Genomic DNA, 18,150 nt, shown 5'->3' with positions numbered 1-18,150 from the left:
AATGTTGTTCTATTTGCAAAGTACAGACCCAAACGAATACGGGACAGTAAAGCTACAAACAAACTTAGGTCTTCAGAATGAAGCGCTTGCTTTCAGAGTTGTTGACTTCAATACTATCGCAACTTTTGTCATAACAGATGAAACAGATTTCATAGAGATTGAAATAGATGACAAAAGAAGTTATAACATTTCCTAACAGAGCTGGGTATAGAATAGATAAAATTGCTGGAGTCATAGATACTCTCATAAATGAAGAAACTATTGACAACATAGATGTCGAACTCTCTTCTGAGGGAACATTGAAGTTCAGCAGCGAAAGAGTTTAAGATACCAAGAATGAGTCATAGAGTTCAATTGCTTCTGGGTGCATACCATATGACATTTCCTTTGAAAAGTGTTGACAAAACGATTGAGATGAAATCTGTTCCATACGTATGTTATGGCAATTGTTTGTACATTGAGTCAAAAATAGCTAATGTCACAGGTATTTCAGGAGTTAATAGTAAAGGTTCAGTAGAATATAAGTCTTTCTGTTATGAAGTAAATTCAATGTTCATTCCAAACGTTCCTGTCATAGCAACTCATTTAGGTAAATGGGTTCGCATTAGTCCTCATAATTTGAAAGACATGCAATTCAGACTTGTTGACTTTCAAGGAGAGCCTGTAGAACTGAAGGCACCAGTGCGAATGACTGTTGAAGTTGACTTTTTAGAAAATATTAAATGCAACAGCTTACAAGAGAACTCAGAGCTAAAAATATAAAGTATGAATGTTATGTATTAGGTCATGAACTTTGGTTGTTGCTGTTTGATGAAACAAATGAGTTAGTTATGTCAGTCAAGAGAACAGAAAAATATTGTGTTAGTGAAAACTGCACCAAGTCAATAAGATTAGGTTTGCATTATGAAGATGAGTTCGATACTGTTGAAGAAGTTTTGGATAGATATTACAAATTGCTAACTTGAAATTTTTTGACTGACGGCGCAAAGCGCCAAGACCGAAGGTCCTGACTGCTTTAATTTACTAAAACATATTTCAAACAAAGTTTATAGTCAGTAGATAGCTTTGTATACTCATTCGAATATTTATACTTAAACTCAACTCCTGTAGTTCCTGGTGTTTCAATGATGCGGATGTTACCTATTTTCATGAATAGTGGAGTTTGACCACAGCATTCGATTTCAGGGTCGAGATAGTCAATGACACATTGTTTCCCTGTTATTCGTGAGATAACATTTTCAAGGTCCTCCTTTGTTAGAATTATTTGGTTCTTACTTATAAGATTTGTCAAAAGCTTCTTATCGTCTTTGAGTAAAATTGTTTGGTATAACTGAAGAAGGTAATGGTCTACGTTATCTGAAGGATTTGTTTGAACATTTGTGTAAGGGTTGTCGTTGGCTTCTCTTGAAAGAATTTGGTCCAGTGGTGGATACTCTAACTTAACATCTGATGTAGCGTTAGCGTTTGAAGCTGTTTAAATTCACCGACTTAAGTTCTGGTTCTTTTTCTTTCAAACACTCTGAACTATAGTTCTTTATGACAATATTGTTTGTCGTTCGTGAGTCAACATTTGATGTTGGTTCAATTGGAACATTAACGGCACCAGCTAAGATGGATTTGCTTCTCATTTCATATAGAATAAAAACCTTTTATATGTATGAAATGAACAATATACTCGACAAGGGTTTGAATGTAAAGCTAACGAATGAAAATATTGTTGAATTCACTGAGACAGGTGCTGTGTATAAAGATGTAGAACTACTGAACAAAAGAGCTAAGGGAAGAAGCAGGAACATGAACAAAGGGTGGAAGCCTATAAAAATTTATGTCAATGATGGCTCAGGAGGTTCAAACATAAAGTATGCAGAAAGTTATAGAGTTTATGCTCTCAAAGGTGAAAAGCCTTCATTTAAGAACAGCTATTCTAACGCATATCCTCAAAAGCTAACGGATGGGGAAGTGGATGATATGAATGACAGCAAAAATATTAACAGAAATGGCGACAGAGATGCATGGAATTTGTTTACCATCAGTCAATTGAAGGTTAAACTTTAAAACAATGTTGGTCGTTCCCATGGAATATTTTTGACTTTAATGGTATTAGTCATGATATGAATCTCAAGGTATGAACGAGGAGAGATGAGAGACTTATATGCTTCCCAAATTTCTTCAAAAGGTAATGTTATACCTGACTGTTTCCAAATGAGTTCAATATCATAACGTGAGAAACCTTGAAAGATAACGAAGTCAGTTATGAGACGTTTTATGTTTAAAGCTAAAAACCTCCATGTTTGCATAAGTATTGCTACAGTTAAGTGGTAATGTCTGACTTTAGTAATGATGTTAGCTAATGGTGAGTCTGGTTTTGACACTAAACCTTTTCCGGCGAAGTCGTCACAACTAAAAAGTGTTTGAAGGATATTTTTTGAAGGGGTATTTTGAAAGTTTTGACAGAATGTAGTTTGTAAGTCGTTTCATATCGTAAACTCCTGAGTATTGACGTAAGTGGTGTTTGTCAATAATTCTTTCCATCTCCTCAGAAGTCTTTTGCATTCCTGACTGTATAAATTCAACGATGGCATAATATTTCCTCTTACGTCGAATGTAACGTTGAAGAAATTCAATGAGTTCACTGTCTGGAACTTTAACGACAGAGGCTTGAACTTTTGACATAAATGTTTTCGCTGTTGAGTCCATAGAGTCTGAAGTTGCTGATATAATGATTTGGTCATAGTAAGAGTCGTTTCCTAAACGCTCTGTTATGAGTATATGACGAATGATTAAATGTCTTACCTGAACCCATCTTTCCACAATAGAAATAAACACCATTTGAACAGAACTCATAGTCCTTACTGAAAGGAAGAATGAGAGAAAGTTAAGTTTTCACTGTTTCATTCATGTCTTCATCTACGTCATGTATTAAATGCTTCATTTTATCTCCATTAAAAATGCAAGTCAGAAATATTCAGAACATAGCACCGAGTCTAACTGACAAGAGTATAAAGATATACTATGAACATGTTATGATGAAACCAACCAAAATTCAAGAAAGTCAGTATACTTATGAATATCCAAGACACTGGGTAGAGTATGTAGGAGGTGAGAAAGCTATTGAAATCAGACAGGTTCGAAGTATTCCAGCAGGAAGAACAATATTATTGAAGAACTTTAATGTTTTGAGATATAATGATGAAACAAAGAAGCAAGATAGTTTTCCTGTTGCTGTGTATGTGAACTTAGATACAGGAGATGACATGAAAGTTTTTAATACAAAGCTTCAAACGGTAGTGAGAGAACAACTGACTGCGGAAGGCATCCATTACCTTCAGAAGTTACCATAGCATATAATTTTGAAACAAACTCAATAGATTTTAAAGTCATCTCTGCAAAGAAGTCAGGTTTTACATTTAATGAAGCAGATGTATATTCGAATGAAAACTTCAAAGCTATTGCATGGTTAGATAATGACGATTGCTTTAAGAAAATATTTAAATTCAGTGACTCAACGATGTCAATAGATGACCTTCGTGGAATGTTACCATCGACGTTTACAGTAGAAGGTTCAGCAGGATTGCTTACAAGATTGTCAATTGGTGGTATTTGGTCTCGTGAGAACATTGTTATAAAATCCAGTATAAGTGAATTTGCTGAAGAATCTATATTATGTCTTTCAAACTACATGTATTCGCCGCCGAAGCATTATAGTATAACAAACTTTGTCAGTAAGTTTAACATAAGACTTGTCGAACCTTCTTCAATGAAAGATGTTGTGCTACCAAAAGGAAAGGATGGACTCATTATTGAGATGATTTTAATAGCATATTAAATGAGCTTGTTCTTGAAGGTCATTCATGATGAAATAACTGTTGTAGAAGATGTTAGCAATTGTTCAGACATTTTGAAGCGTATAGATGATATAAGAAAGAAGTTAGATAGACCGCAAAGCGGTGAGGGCGAAGCCCGTGAGAACGCTTATGTTTCATTGACTTTCTCCAGTAACGAGAACTTTTATGAGATAATATTGAAGAGAGATGATTTTAATATGGTGTAAATGGTAGCTTGGGCAGCTTTAGGCGCAATGGGAACAAAAGCATTAGCATTTGGAGCAAAAGCACTTGGAGCTTATGACGCAGTAAATAAAATGAGTGGAGGAAGGGTTTCGAAGACATTAGATGCAAATAAAGGAAGATTGGAGGCTGGGTTGCAAAGAAGTTAAGATTAAATAAAATAGGGCTCATAAATAAAGCATCCAATTTGGTTGCGACTGAGTCAGAAAATGCTTTAGGAAAGGACGATGAGTTTGCAAAACACGCAAAAGACTTTAATGACCAGATGAAAGGTGAAACAATGCATTTAAATAGAGTCGATGGAACTAAAGAAAATGTTTCTTCTCCACCAGGTTTTCCGTATGGACCTATGGAATGTATGGAAACCCTTACGAAAGACCATTTGACCCATTGACTGGTGGAAGTAATTGGTATCATTACGGACGAAGAAGAAAGACAGTCAAGTTGGAGACAGACGTGAAGAAAGCAACTAAAAAGAAACCAAGAAGAGAGTTATAAAGCAATGAATTCAACAGGGTGAAAAACGGGTGAAAAAAGAGGTGAGATTTCACCACTTCACCTAAATTTATTTTTGTGCTATGTTTTCATACGTGTGAGGGTGGTGATATCATTAATTTTTAAGTTTATTTTTTATTTTATTTTTATATAAATGACGAAAACTATTGAGATAACAAACTACAACGGTCATGAGTTCAAGAATTTGTTCTTCGTTCCTCGTGAAAATACATTCTATCAGATACGAGGGAGAAAGGGTAAAGTTAGTTTGAGCGTTTATGAAGGAATGAAGAATGGAAAGTTTATACAAGCATACGATACAAACGGTAAACGTGTTTCATTAGCTTTGTCAAAACTTACTAACATTTATTTTGACAGTGACTTTGACTCTGACGATTGGAGCGACAGCAGCGATACTGAAGAATATGAAGTATTGTGTGAAGCACAGCAATGGGAGGAGTTGCAATACTTTTGTAAGTGAGAACGTTTATTTTTTACAGTAGTGAAGTCGTTTGTGAAAACGTTAGTGAGGTGAAGTGGTTGGCGGTTTTATAAATATTCAAGGTTAAGTTGGTGTTTGTGTTTGTGTTGTAAAATATACGTTAACGGTTTTGTAAAGTGTCAAATTCACATATAATGGGTAAGGAGGCTCACAGTGCCTCCGTACACATTATATGTATACTAACTTAGATAAATATAACGCCATCAAAAATAACCAGAAGATCGAGCGCCATATAAAAACCGTTATCACTGATAGCTACAAAAATTATATTCTTGACTGCTTTCAAAAAGAACTTGAGAAAACAATTTTTTCTATCAAACAATACAACGTAAGTGATCTTTCTTTGGCTCAGAACGAGATTTCTCCATTTGGTTCCATAGAATCGAGTTCATTGTTCGAAAATATTCCAGTTCATGATGCAGATATACTCAAATCGATCGATCTAACAGATAAAGATACAATGATCACTAAGTTTATTAATGAAAAAAGAGAAAAAATTATGGCATTATTTCATGAAACATTAAATCATCCAGATTTTAATTCATCCACTCCAATTCAAACTAATTTTGAGCAAGCCGATACAAATCAAGGTTCAGATGCTCCAATTCGCTCCGAAAATTCAAATATTGCAGACTCTACAGATTTAGAACCAGAAAATCAAAACCATCCTTCTACAAATCAAATGTCTAGTAATCTAGAACATAAGCTGGACCTTCTTGATCATATTGAAAAACAATTATCGAAAATGTGCTCGTTATTGGGAATTCTTCCTACTACAAATGCTATTGTTGGGCCGTCAAAACAAGTTTCAGTTAATAGCAAGCAAAATTCTGGAAAAAATAAGAAAAAATCTTCCATAACAACAAAATCAAACAATAAAAAAATTCATCCGACAATCCTCCTAAACGTAAAGCTCCTATTTCGGATGTAATAAACAGAAATTCATCAAAAGTGACAGCTCTCGATTTTTTGACATTTGTAAATTCTAAATTGAATGAGAAAAATGAAATAATACTAAGCATAATACAATATTCTAGATTTAATTATAATTAGGAAAAAGTTAGTTTTGAGAGTACTTTTCATAGGCATATAGAATGAAATCTTCTGAAAAATAATATCACATAAACTCATATTATTTTCTAATATATAACTATTTTATATAAAAATCAAATTCAATGATCTTAAAAGCGAAGGATAAACCTCAAAATTTACGAATATAATGAGTGGGAATAGGCGTAAAGCAAAAATTGATATTTCATATGGTTTTATGATAGATAAGCATTATATTCCCACTCATTATATTCGTAAATTTTGAGGTTTATCCTTCGCTTTTAAGATCATTGAATTTGATTTTTATATAAAATAGTTATATATTAGAAAAATAATATGAGTTTATGTGATATTATTTTTCAGAAGATTTTGTGTTCTTCTTCAAAATTTTATTTTTTTATTAAAAAGAATCTTTACAAAATATACATTTACTTTAATTAATATTTAAAAACGTGCTCTATCAAAAGTTCCAAAAATTCAATATTTTAGCTTTTCTGAAGTGTCACTTTTGATGAATTTCTGTTTACAACAAGAGTTATCTCAAATATTTTAGGTAAATACACCGGCAAACCCTGGAAAATAAATGAGAAGATTTTACTACAATAATTTAGAAGTTTTTTTTTTTTTTTGTAAAAATACGAAGAACGAATAGAATCGTAAATAAATTGGGTATTCATTAACTAAGGATTTAAAAAAAGTTCGCAAAATGGCGAATTGCGCCACTTCTAATTTTTTGGCGAATTCGCCATTTTTCAATTTCCAAACCATATAAAAGGGTCTGTTATTTTTATTTTGTGGAATTCTCGTTTTTTATTAATAAAGGGTCTTACATTTTTATTGTGTGATAGTCTTCATGATTTTAAGATATGGTCTATTATTTTTATTTTGGGATTATCGTTTTCCTCTCAATTTTACTTTACAAAATGGTGATCGCCAAATGGCGAATTCGCAATTTGGCGAAGACGTTAAGGCCAATATTATGTTTCCATTTTTCTTATCAATTTGCAAAATATATTTGATGAATATATATATTATGACAATAAAGTTCATATTTGTTCACGATTAAAAAATATTATTTTTTTTGGTTTTGCATTTCATTATGCTGATTGCAAAATTAGCTTTTCTTGATGTTAGTTTGATTAAATCATAACAATTTATTCTCATACTAACTAATCAGAATAATTTTGAATTCAAAAATAAGAACTTTATGATTAAGTTCGTTATAAATTATTACTCATAACATAAACAGTTTTTATGTGCGCTTTAAGAAATGGCATGGTTTTAATTTTAAAAATTTGAATGAAATAAATTGTTGCCTTTTCCGCACACTAATACTTAATATTATTAATATTATTTGGAATCTCTTCCTTTATGATATTGTGAAGGAATTTATCTAAAATTAGATAATATTTGCAAATATTTAGGTTTTTCTCAATTACTCAGCATTTCTAATAATAGGATTTACTTGTGTAAAAAGATAATTGAAAAGAAGAAGAAATTATTCAATATAATGAGATAAATAAAAGATATTATCGAGATTATCTAAAAAACACGAGAAGTCATTACAGTATTTGCATGGTACTGTATTAATATATTTGAAGTTATATGATAAGTTTCCAAAAACAAGTATTGACGCCTTGAATCTGTCAATTATTCACTTAAATTCAAAATGGTTATCATGAGCATCATGACTATACGAAATAAAGTTATAAACATACTGTAACTATTTGACATATGCAAAAATTATCAATGATTATAGCGAGATTCAGTATAAATTATGTCACTTTTTGAGTTCGCCGAATTCGAAAAAAACAGGCTGAGTTAGCGAATTTTCAGCAATTCGCCATTTGGCGAAACCGTTTTTAAATCCCTACATTAACTGATAGTGATTTTTCCAATATTATCTTTTTAATTGATATTAAAAAAATCAAAATATTTATAAAATTATCATTTTATGTTAAAACATTAGTTTGTTGCACCATGTGAAATAAGAAGTTCGGCGGTTTTTTCACTATGATTTAAGGTTGCTATATGAAGAGCGGTTTCTCCATATATATCTTTTTCATTGATATTTGCACCATGTGAAATAAGAACTTCAGCTGTTTCTTTACTATTCCCACGTGCTGCAAAATGAAGAGCGATTTCTCCAAATTTATCTTTTTCATTGATATTTGCACCATGTGAAATAAGAAATTCAGCTGTTTCTTTACTATTCTCACGTGCTGCAAAATGAAGAGCGATTTCTCCAAATTTATCTTTTTCATTGATATTTGCACCATGTGAAATAAGAAATTCAGCTGTTTCTTTACTATTCCCACGTGCTGCAAAATGAAGAGCGATTTCTCCAAATTTATCTTTTTCATTGATATTTGCACCATGTGAAATAAGAAATTCAGCTGTTTCTTTACTATTCTCACGTGCTGCAAAATGAAGAGCGATTTCTCCAAATTTATCTTTTTCATTGATATTTGCACCATGTGAAATAAGAAATTCAGCTGTTTCTTTACTATTCTCACGTGCTGCAAAATGAAGAGCGATTTCTCCAAATTTATCTTTTTCATTGATATTTGCACCATATGAAATAAGAAGTTCTGCTATTTCTTTACGATTATATTCTGCTGCAATATGAAGAGCAGTTTCTCCATCTTTATCTTTTTCATTGATATTTGCATCATGTGAAATAAGAAGTTCTGCTATTTCTTTACGATTATATTCTGCTGCAATATGAAGAGCAGTTTCTCCATCTTTATCTTTTTCATTGATATTTGCATCATGTGAAATAAGAAGTTCTGCAATTTCTTTACGATTATATTCTGCTGCAATATGAAGAGCAGTTTTTCCATATTTATCTTTTTCATCTCCATCTGAAAGTTTCTTATTGATATCTACACCTAATGAAAGGAAATATTCACAAAGGGATGGAATATTGAACATCGGTGAAAAAACCAAGCAGCTGACTAAAAGATTAGTTTGATCGTAAAAAACTAAAAATGAATCAAGATTATTATATTTTTTGCAAGCAGGCAAGTCGATACTCATGATATGCTCATTCACTAAGAATGTTACAAAATCAATGTTATGTGAAATAATTGCATATTCCATGCATTCTTGATCTGGTTTTTGTTGTTTCAAACATTCACTCATTATCTCATGATTTCTTCCCAAAAATGAAAATGTTAGACATCTTTTTGTTATTTCTGAGTTAAATTTAGTTCTTAAGGGTGCACACGAGAGGATCATGTAAACTTCAGAATTTAGAACCTTATTTTTAGGCATTATCTTGGCTACCTATTTAGGCTCGAAAAGCAAAAAATATCAAAAAATACAACTTGAGTCCATTATGACCCTTTCATGGAGGTAGTTTTTATCCGCTAGTATTTTCCCTTTGAATCTCTTTACAATTCGAAATCAAATTCAAACCTCAGTAGAAGAAAGGAAGAATCGACTTACTACGGTTGTAATACGAATAAATACATATATTTAATTATTTTTATTTACATAATAATTGTTTGGAGCTCATATTCCATCAAATTTTTAAATAAAAACATTAAAATGTTGAAAATGTTCATATATTTTAATAGGGTTTTGGCACTTTATTGAGGAATTACTACATACATAGTCGAACTGAACTTGATATTTTGAAATTTAAATTATTTATCAAAATTAAAATTTAACTTGAAATTTATAATTATTTAGTCATATTTTGCATAATTCTAAGTAGATTTTGTAAAAAATCAAGAAAGAAAAATTTTAACGTGCTTTATTTTTTCTTTTTTATAATAATACATATTATTATATAATTAACATATTCATAATGTTTCACCCTTTCAAAAATATAATCTTCCTCCTCTCAAATAAACGTACATACGGGTGGCCTCTTTTTTCAAAAAATTAAAATTTGAAATTTTGGGCTCAAATATTAGAGATTTTTTCAACCTTCAACGATATATGTTGTCTATATCAGACCTCCTTTCTTTTTGATACTTAACATTGTTCCTAAATCTTAGCCGTTAAGGCTGTTCTGAAAATATTTTTTTTTCGAAAAAATTCGAAAAAAATTCTTAAAATTCAAAAATCCCTTAATTCCTGAGGATTTTGGAAAAAAGTTTTTACATGAACATGTGTATATTATATGAAGTATATTGATAAGGTAAAAATCAAATTTTATTGCATATTCATCGAGAAAATAAACTAACGAATCCCTCAAAATTGAGAGGGTAATCCTCCTCCTCTCAAATAAACGTACATACGGGTGCACCCTTAAGAACTTGAAACAAACAACATAATTCAAGTAATGAATATCCATAGTAAGAATATGGATATAAACTACTTCTAAGTGTTTGATTTACAGCAAATCCTTCTCTTTCAGTGAATGAAATGAATACTTCTAAGTCATTATTCATAATTGCTTTGTAAATTGTATTTTCTTTAAGAATGTCGAGATTTTCTGATTTAATTTTTTCGAAATTAACAGACTTGTCTAATTTAATGCCATATTCTTTGTAAAACAAAAAGTTTGAAACATATTCAACATTACAGACCTCTTTGATTTGATAATCATCTGATACGAGTTTTGCAAGATATAAATATGACTTTGTATAGCGATTATTATACGGAACGATACCCAAAATATCTTTTATTATAATTTGGGGAAGACGCTTCTTTGAATCAATCAAATTCGTTTTGATCATTTTGTAAATCGAGTTTAAATCTTCTTCTTTTTCCGTTTTCAGCTGATATAACGCATCATACGAATCAATGTAGTATTTGTAGACACTTCGCAGTTTACTGTATTTGCTCTGATTACTGTCTTGATCAGACATTAAAAAAATTTAAGAAGTAAAATATTACTAAAGAGATTGATTAAAATGTGGTACACTATTATCTTGTGGTGTAATTGCTTTACAGCTTCATAAGTTACGAAATTTTTCAATTTTAATATGCTCAAATTTATGATTTATTTCATTATTTAGGAAGCAACGGAGTCAGTAAAACTTAATGTTAGTATCGTTTGTTCATATATCAACAATGAAAAATATTGTCAATTCTAATATGCTCAAATCCATGATTTATTTCATTATTTAGGAAGCAACGGAGTCAGTAAGACTTATCATTAGTATCGTTTGTTCATATATCAACAATTAAAAATATTGTCAATTCTAATATGCTCAAATCCATGATTCATTTCATTATTTAGGAAGCAACGATGTCAGTAAGATTTATCGTTAGTATCGTTTGTTCATATATCAACAATGAAAAAAAAATATTGAATTCGACGATGAAACTGAATTCAAATCTCAAACCGCCCAAATTTTCGATGTCGAATCTCGGATCAATTGGATCTGAACAGATCGAACAAGAAAAGATACAGCAGGCAAATGCCATTGTAATCGACTCTGCACAATCACAGCACGAACAATCTCTTGAAGACGCACGTACTTGCATGTCAAATCGCGATGTCAACATCAGGACTAACGGTCTTAAAATGATTTTAGCTATGATGTCGAAAGGCCATGATGTTTCTGAGTTTGCACCACTTGTTGTACAAGAAGTTGCTTCACCAGATCCTGTTGGCCGTCAACTCGCCTATGTATACTTGAATCAGTACGCTGATGATGCTCTTGATTCAATTGTATTGGCTGTCAACACCTTCCAGAGATCCCTTACCGACTCTGATCCGCTAATGCGTGCATTAGCTATCAAAGTCATGTCATCCATCCGTTCTAGAGAGACAATTCCAGCTGTCCGCGATGCAATCATCCAGGTTTCTGGTGATGCATCACCTTACGTTAAGAAGGCGGCTGCATTTGCAATTATTAAAGCGGCAGGACTCGCTGAAGACGAAACAGAGACCGAGGAATACCTTCCTTCCCTCGAGCGCTTCATCAACGACGAGAATCCAATTACTTTTTCAGGTGCAATCGCTGCATATATGGCACTTTGCCCTGACAACATCGAATTACTTCATCCAAGGTTCAGATGGATCTGCCAGAACTTACCAAAACTCGATCCATGGGCACAAGTCTTTACTCTTCGCGCAATGACGATTTATGCTCGTTATTGCTTCAAGAACCCTGCAACGACAGATGTTGACGAGTCAAATGTTGCCTTCTGGGATGAGAATGCTCAAAAGGATCAGATTTCATCTGATCTTCTTCTTCTTTTATCCGCTGCCAAAAAGTGCTTCCTTTCCATCAATCCAGCGGTCGTTCTTGCTGCTGTCTCTCTTATATTCTACAGCGCACCTCCGTCTCAAATTTCCTGCGTCGCTCGTCCATTAATCAGATTATTCTACGATTCTCAACTTACAGCGCAGATCGCACTTACCACAGCCCTTACAATTGCTACAGTCTATCCACACGTGTTCCTTCCACACATGAACCACTTCTTTGTCCGTCGTAGCGACCTAACAGCCGTAAAGAAGCTCAAACTCCGAATCCTTACAGTTCTTGCAACTCCTGAGAACTCAGATCAGATCCTCTGCGAGCTCGCAATGTACTCCGGCTCTTCCGACCTCGAATTCGCCACTGCCGCCGTCAAAACCATGGGAAAGGTCTCAAACAACAACGACGTGATCATTCCTCTCTGCCTCATCAAGCTCCTGAAGTTGATGAACCACTCAGAAGGAGCTGTTCTCGCTGAAGTTGTGTTAGTTATCGCTCATATCCTCAGAAAGAACAGAAAGACCGATGATGAGTCACACGCACTTAAATTACTCTGCAAGAAATTCATTACAGTCAAGGATCCAGCTGCTCGTTCAGCTGTTCTTTCGATTGTCGGCGATATGCACCCAATTCATCCAGAATTTGCACCAGTTCTCCTCAAATGCATCGCAAAGCACTTCGGAGAAGAGCCTTCTGAAGTCCGTCTTCAAGCATTAACTCTCGCGGCAAAGATATTCTCTACCGGAAAGTCAGACAGTAAAATACCGATGTACATCATACAGCTTGGCATGAGAGACCAAGAGTTCGACGTCAGGGACCGCGCCAGATTCTTGGACGCTTTATTAACCACATCGAGTAAGAATATTTCGGATCGCGTACAGCACCTTTTGTTCCCAGAGAGGAAGGCTCCAACGTGGACCTCGAACGAGACACGTTTCATGAACTACCAGATCGGAACTTTGTCTCATCTCTTCGAGAGAGAGGTTGACGGGTACGAGGGACTCCCAGACTGGGCTCCTGAGGACCAGTTGCCTGATGAGTCTGTTAGATACGTCAAAGGACTCAAACCAACATCTTATGAAGACGATTTCAACAGAGACGATGGCGATGATGAAAACGAGGATGGTGGAAATGATGGAAAGAAGAAGGATGACGCTGGAGATCTCAATGACTTCTTCGGAGACGAGGAAAAGGAATATTATTCCGAAATCATCGAGGAAGAGGAAGAAGAAGTCGTTGAAGAAGCTGACGGCGAAGAAGACCAGGAATAAAAAAATATCTAGATATCTTTTTTTATATAATTTTATATTTTTTGAATTTTTATTAATTGGATTCTTACGTTTAAACCAATTACACATCATTAAAAATCTATTTAATCTCATTTTAACTTAGAATTTTGAAAAAATTCAATAAAAATAATTTTAAAAAGTTAGGATTTTGATATTTTTAGTCATGAAAAGTCAAATAAAATGGCAAATGATAATACATATGATAATACTGGACTCAATGAGAAACAATTGGAACAATAAAATTTGCAATTTTTGATCTGCCAACCAGTTAGCTTAACAATTGTTATTTTAATCATCCCATTTCCAGCTCTAGTATCGTTTAAACTTAATGTGTTAGTTAAATAATAATCAGGACCCAATTTATAACCAGGAGGTTTGTATGAATTCTCAGTGAGCAAGTAACCTGAGCCCCCAGCAGCTCCAAAACCTAATCCTCCAGGAGCTCCTCCTTCATACCAACCTCCCCCGCCGCCAGGAGAGGAATATCCACCTGCTCCACCAGTATTTGAACCTCCTAATCCAAATTCAGTGGGAATTGTTTTTTCTTTCTCTAAATTAACACCTCCTGGATTAGTTTGATTCCCTCCATAACTTTCAAATCCTCTGTAACTAGGATTAGTAGTGCTGTCTGCACCTTTATCTCCTCCTCCATATCCTCCTGTGTTATGGGTGGCATAATAATTTTTTGTAAAAGCATATCCAAAACCAGAACCTCCCCCACCGCCTGACACTATAATGCGGTGATAGAGTGTGTTAGAGAGGAGTCTGATATCAGTACCTCCTCCTCCACCTGAACCATAACTAGGTGATGAAAAATGTCCATGTCCGCCTCCGTTGTAGCCGCCATTTTGAGGGCCTTCAGTATGATTGGCAGTCCCTTGTCCGCCGATATAGAGAAAACCGTTTGTTGCTTGTTTGAGAAATATTGTTCCTCGTGAATAGCCACCTTTCCCACCATTACCATTATGGTAGCTTCCACCTTGTGCTCCCCAGGTCTCTAAAGTGTAATATCCTGGAGAGAAAGTGACAATATATGGGGTACATTCGAATAAACTTTCGCATGGATAATTGAATGTATATTCCTTCTCATCGCTAATTGTGACATTTAATTGTCCTTTTTCAGGTGACTGGAGTAAATATAAGAGAGCCATTCATTGAATTCATACCAATCCATTTTTTGCCATAATGTATAATGCTCAAAAATGTTTTCAATATATAAGTGAATATAAATATGTTCCATTGAACTATGGGATAATCTCGAGATTAAAAAAATTCATCCTTCAGAGTTGAAAATATAATAGACAGTAAATATACAAAATAACTAATAAATTCACAAAGCAGTTAAGTCCAAAGCTTTTGTTTCAAATTTCATGATTTTTTTGGATGAGAATAAAGCTTAAAGAAAGATCGTCCAAAAAGATGAAACTGAGGAATATGTGAATCACTTATTAAAAGCTATAAAATTTATCATGAAAATTATTTGACATGTAAATTTGTCAAAATATTTTTTGCTATGAGGAGTGCAACTGAAGAAAGCGTTGGAATCACTGAATACAATAATGATTTTGCAGGTATGAACGGAATTATAAAGCATAGGTACTCTGATTTTCATGTTCATGAAATTGATCAAGATGGAAAGATCATTTATCTTACTTCTCTTGAAAAATTAGAACCTGTTCCATTCCCAGAAGGTTTTGAAGAATGGGTTTCTAAATCTGGCTATCCATTTTTCAAATTTACTCCAGAAAATAAATATCAACTTTCACAAATTTACTTTAAACATCCAGAATTGAAAATTTCAATTGAAAACAAAGTAGTTACACTTGAAAAACAGACAAGAAGAAGGCCAAGACCAATGGTTATTTCAATGGTCATTTGTAAAGAGAATACAAACCAGCAAGAGTCCATTTCAAAGCTTTCCAAAAAGCTTAACATCAAGAAGAACCAAATAGGAATTGCCGGAAACAAAGACAAACGTGCAATTACAACACAAGTCATGACAATCAGAGATGTAGGCATTAATTCACTTGAACAACTAGCAAACCTTACAGACAAAATCAAATGCGGCATGTTTTACCAAGCAATGAATCCTGTAAACCTTGGAGATTTAAATGGAAATCATTTTACTTTAGTTCTTCGAAATTTAACAATCCCTGGATGCGAAACAGTCGAAGAACTTAGGGAAGGTCTGAAAATCAGAATGGAAGCTTTATCAGAAAAAGGATTTATAAATTATTTCGGAATGCAACGATTTGGAACAACAGCGATGTCCACGCATACAATAGGTATCGCAATACTTCGTAAGGAATGGCAGAAAGTCATTGATATGATCATGTCTCCTATAGAAGGAAACCAAGAAGATGTAAACAAGGCGAAAACGATTTACATGAAGACGCATGATGCAGAAAAGGCCTATGCATTAATGCCGAAGCATGCAGCTACAGAGAAATCCATTTTGGCCGCTGCGAAGAAAGGAATTAAAAATCCATTTGAATTATTTAAAGTAATTGACAGAAGACAGAGACTTTTGTATTGCCATGCTTATCAGAGTTATGTATGGAACCATTGTGCAAGTGCTAGAGTAAAAAGAAGTGGTTTTAAAGTTGTTCCAGGAGATATTGTCGAAGAAAACAGAAATTACGTGACAGTTAAAGCAGGAAATGAAAGCAAATATTCCCCGTTCGATATTGTCATCCCTCTTCCAGCAGATGGCTGCATTTCACCAGATGCCGAAGAATTACTCAAAAAAGACGGAATAGAACAATCAATGTTCTCTGCTCAGAAGGAACTTGGCCTTGTAGGTGATTATAGAAAGTTATTTGCTCAACCAACAGATATTTCCTTTGATATCATTGAACACGACGATAACGATGCAGAACTTATTGATTCCGATATAGACAAATTAGAAGGAAGAACAAACAAAGGAAATCACGTTCCTGGAGGAAAATTCAAATCTGCAGTTGTTGAATTCTCTCTTGGACCAAGCCAATACGCAACAATGTGCATGAGAGAACTCATGAAACGTACTACTGAGTGGTGGAATGACTCTGACATGTCAAATAAGTCTGAATCTGGTTGTTCGAGCTGGCACTGCAGAATTTGCTAAAATCAGATCAATGCTTATCTTGTATATTTGATATTAATATATTGCAATTAGAATTATAAAGAATTGTGTTTTTTTGGAAAAATAATTTTTTATAACACATTAAACTAACCACTCAATGTATTATAAAATGAGTTTGATGACTCATATACCCTTCCACTATGAATACTTAAGAATAATTTATGATGAATAAATTATTCTTAGAAATGATTGAGTAATTAGTCATTATTAGAGTTTTCTATAAGTAATTTGTATCAAACCGAAATCTTACTCAATGACACAAGAATATATGATCTATATCAATACAATTTTTAGGAAATTAAACCAAATTCTGTTGGCAATAGAGATAGTTGGACGAGTTTTAGCAAAAGAAGTCATGCTTGTGATCTATGGATACTCAAATCAGAAAAATCATTAAAAAAATAATAAAATTTTGGTGTTTATCAAAAATATAATAATAGTGTAATAGTGTATGTTGGACTGAAGCTTATTTCCTAATAGAATTCAATATTATTTCTCTTTGTTTCGCTTGGAAAATCGGAATTCCTAATTTTGTCACTTTTTAATGGAGCTTGAGAAGTGGATTGAACTTATAAAAACAGGAAACCCCTTACCAGAGAGCTGTCTTATGATGCTTCTTGACAAGCTTTCTGAAGTGTTATATCAAGAGCCAACATTAATTCCTATGCAATTACCAATTACAATTTGTGGCGACGTCCATGGACAGCTCTTCGATGTTTTCGAACTATTCCGCGTTGGAGGACCTGTTAAGGAAAATAACTACCTGTTTTTGGGTGATTATGTCGATAGAGGTTACTTTTCTATTGAAACTTTTTCATACCTTGCATGTTTGAAGCTATTATATCCAGGACATGTTACATTACTTCGTGGCAACCACGAAGCTCGTCAAGTTAATGGAACATACGGTTTATATGACGAATGCATTAGTAAATACGGACATGGAGGCATTTTCCGTGCATTAAACGAAGTATTCGATCTTCTTCCAATCGCTGCTATCGTCAATGACTCTATTTTATGCGTTCATGGTGGTCTTTCTCCAAGTATCAAATTTGTCGAGCAAATTCCAATTTACAATCGTAACCAAGAGCTCCCAACAAAAGGACCTCTTTGTGACCTTTGCTGGTCAGATCCTATCGATGGATGCGACGATTGGAAACAGAATGAGCGCGGTGCTGGTTATATCTTCGGCCAACAGCAAACAAACGAGTTTATGCATAATAACAAACTCACTTTGATTGCTCGCGCCCATCAAATTGCAAATGAAGGATATCAATATTTCTTTGGCGAAGAAAATATCGTCACGGTTTGGTCGGCACCTAACTATACATATAGATTAAAGAACAAAGCTTCAGTTTTGAAGATAGGAACAGATATGAAGCGAAATTTCTTAATTTTCGACGCTGTTCCTGATGATCAGAGAGTCATTCCTGAAGAACTTCAGTCTGCGTACTTCGCATGA

At 33.7% G+C, this 18,150-nt stretch overlaps 8 protein-coding genes and 4 pseudogenes across 12 annotated transcripts, besides 5 other annotated features; 7 read left to right on the top strand and 5 right to left on the bottom strand.

Moving 5' to 3' along the window:
* Window positions 1–5,249: part of a mobile genetic element that runs on past the window's edge.
* On the top strand, window positions 2–769 carry TVAGG3_0389980 (annotated as a pseudogene). Its single transcript has one exon. A coding segment is annotated over exon 1 (768 nt).
* TVAGG3_0389970 lies at window positions 1,016–1,570 on the bottom strand (annotated as a pseudogene). Its single transcript has one exon. A coding segment is annotated over exon 1 (555 nt).
* TVAGG3_0389960 (uncharacterized protein) lies at window positions 1,654–2,055 on the top strand (the record flags this gene model as incomplete). The annotated part of the gene is made up of 1 exon (XM_051232332.1): window positions 1,654–2,055. One exon carries the CDS (start codon window positions 1,654–1,656, stop codon window positions 2,053–2,055), a length of 402 nt encoding a protein of 133 aa, XP_051102062.1.
* Window positions 2,052–2,899, bottom strand: TVAGG3_0389950 (annotated as a pseudogene). The gene has a single exon. A coding segment is annotated over exon 1 (848 nt).
* TVAGG3_0389940 lies at window positions 2,949–3,726 on the top strand (annotated as a pseudogene). Its single transcript has one exon. A coding segment is annotated over exon 1 (778 nt).
* Window positions 4,717–5,043, top strand: TVAGG3_0389930 (uncharacterized protein; the record flags this gene model as incomplete). The annotated part of the gene is made up of 1 exon (XM_001287575.1): window positions 4,717–5,043. One exon carries the CDS (start codon window positions 4,717–4,719, stop codon window positions 5,041–5,043), a length of 327 nt encoding a protein of 108 aa, XP_001287576.1.
* Window positions 5,249–5,990: a mobile genetic element.
* A 2-nt stretch (window positions 5,991–5,992) lies between these two features.
* Window positions 5,993–6,027: a mobile genetic element.
* A 580-nt stretch (window positions 6,028–6,607) lies between these two features.
* Window positions 6,608–6,645: a mobile genetic element.
* A 1,434-nt stretch (window positions 6,646–8,079) lies between these two features.
* On the bottom strand, window positions 8,080–9,258 carry TVAGG3_0389880 (cyclin-dependent kinase inhibitor 2C-related family; the record flags this gene model as incomplete). Its single annotated transcript, XM_001319421.1, has 1 exon — window positions 8,080–9,258. One exon carries the CDS (start codon window positions 9,256–9,258, stop codon window positions 8,080–8,082), a length of 1,179 nt encoding a protein of 392 aa, XP_001319456.1.
* Window positions 9,259–9,333: 75 nt separating this feature from the next.
* Window positions 9,334–10,374: a mobile genetic element.
* TVAGG3_0389860 (protein ubiquitination) lies at window positions 10,347–10,937 on the bottom strand (the record flags this gene model as incomplete). The annotated part of the gene is made up of 1 exon (XM_001319420.1): window positions 10,347–10,937. One exon carries the CDS (start codon window positions 10,935–10,937, stop codon window positions 10,347–10,349), a length of 591 nt encoding a protein of 196 aa, XP_001319455.1.
* Window positions 10,938–11,422: 485 nt separating this feature from the next.
* On the top strand, window positions 11,423–13,623 carry TVAGG3_0389850 (adaptor complex subunit beta family member family; the record flags this gene model as incomplete). Its single annotated transcript, XM_001319419.1, has 1 exon — window positions 11,432–13,549. The coding sequence occupies one exon, from the start codon at window positions 11,432–11,434 to the stop codon at window positions 13,547–13,549; it is 2,118 nt and encodes a 705-aa protein (XP_001319454.1).
* A 105-nt stretch (window positions 13,624–13,728) lies between these two features.
* On the bottom strand, window positions 13,729–14,836 carry TVAGG3_0389840 (glycine-rich protein family; the record flags this gene model as incomplete). The annotated part of the gene is made up of 1 exon (XM_001319418.1): window positions 13,729–14,718. One exon carries the CDS (start codon window positions 14,716–14,718, stop codon window positions 13,729–13,731), a length of 990 nt encoding a protein of 329 aa, XP_001319453.1.
* A 244-nt stretch (window positions 14,837–15,080) lies between these two features.
* TVAGG3_0389830 (pseudouridylate synthase 7-like protein family) lies at window positions 15,081–16,912 on the top strand (the record flags this gene model as incomplete). The annotated part of the gene is made up of 1 exon (XM_001319417.1): window positions 15,081–16,673. One exon carries the CDS (start codon window positions 15,081–15,083, stop codon window positions 16,671–16,673), a length of 1,593 nt encoding a protein of 530 aa, XP_001319452.1.
* Window positions 16,913–17,235: 323 nt separating this feature from the next.
* On the top strand, window positions 17,236–18,150 carry TVAGG3_0389820 (mpp pp2a pp4 pp6 domain-containing protein; the record flags this gene model as incomplete). The annotated part of the gene is made up of 1 exon (XM_001319416.1): window positions 17,236–18,150. The coding sequence occupies one exon, from the start codon at window positions 17,236–17,238 to the stop codon at window positions 18,148–18,150; it is 915 nt and encodes a 304-aa protein (XP_001319451.1).

This window comes from Trichomonas vaginalis, chromosome V (genome assembly GCF_026262505.1).
Source record: "Trichomonas vaginalis G3 chromosome V, whole genome shotgun sequence".
NCBI lineage: Eukaryota > Parabasalia > Trichomonadida > Trichomonadidae > Trichomonas > Trichomonas vaginalis.
Note: the sequence above shows the minus strand (reverse complement) of the source record. Positions and strands in the feature narration are given on the sequence as shown.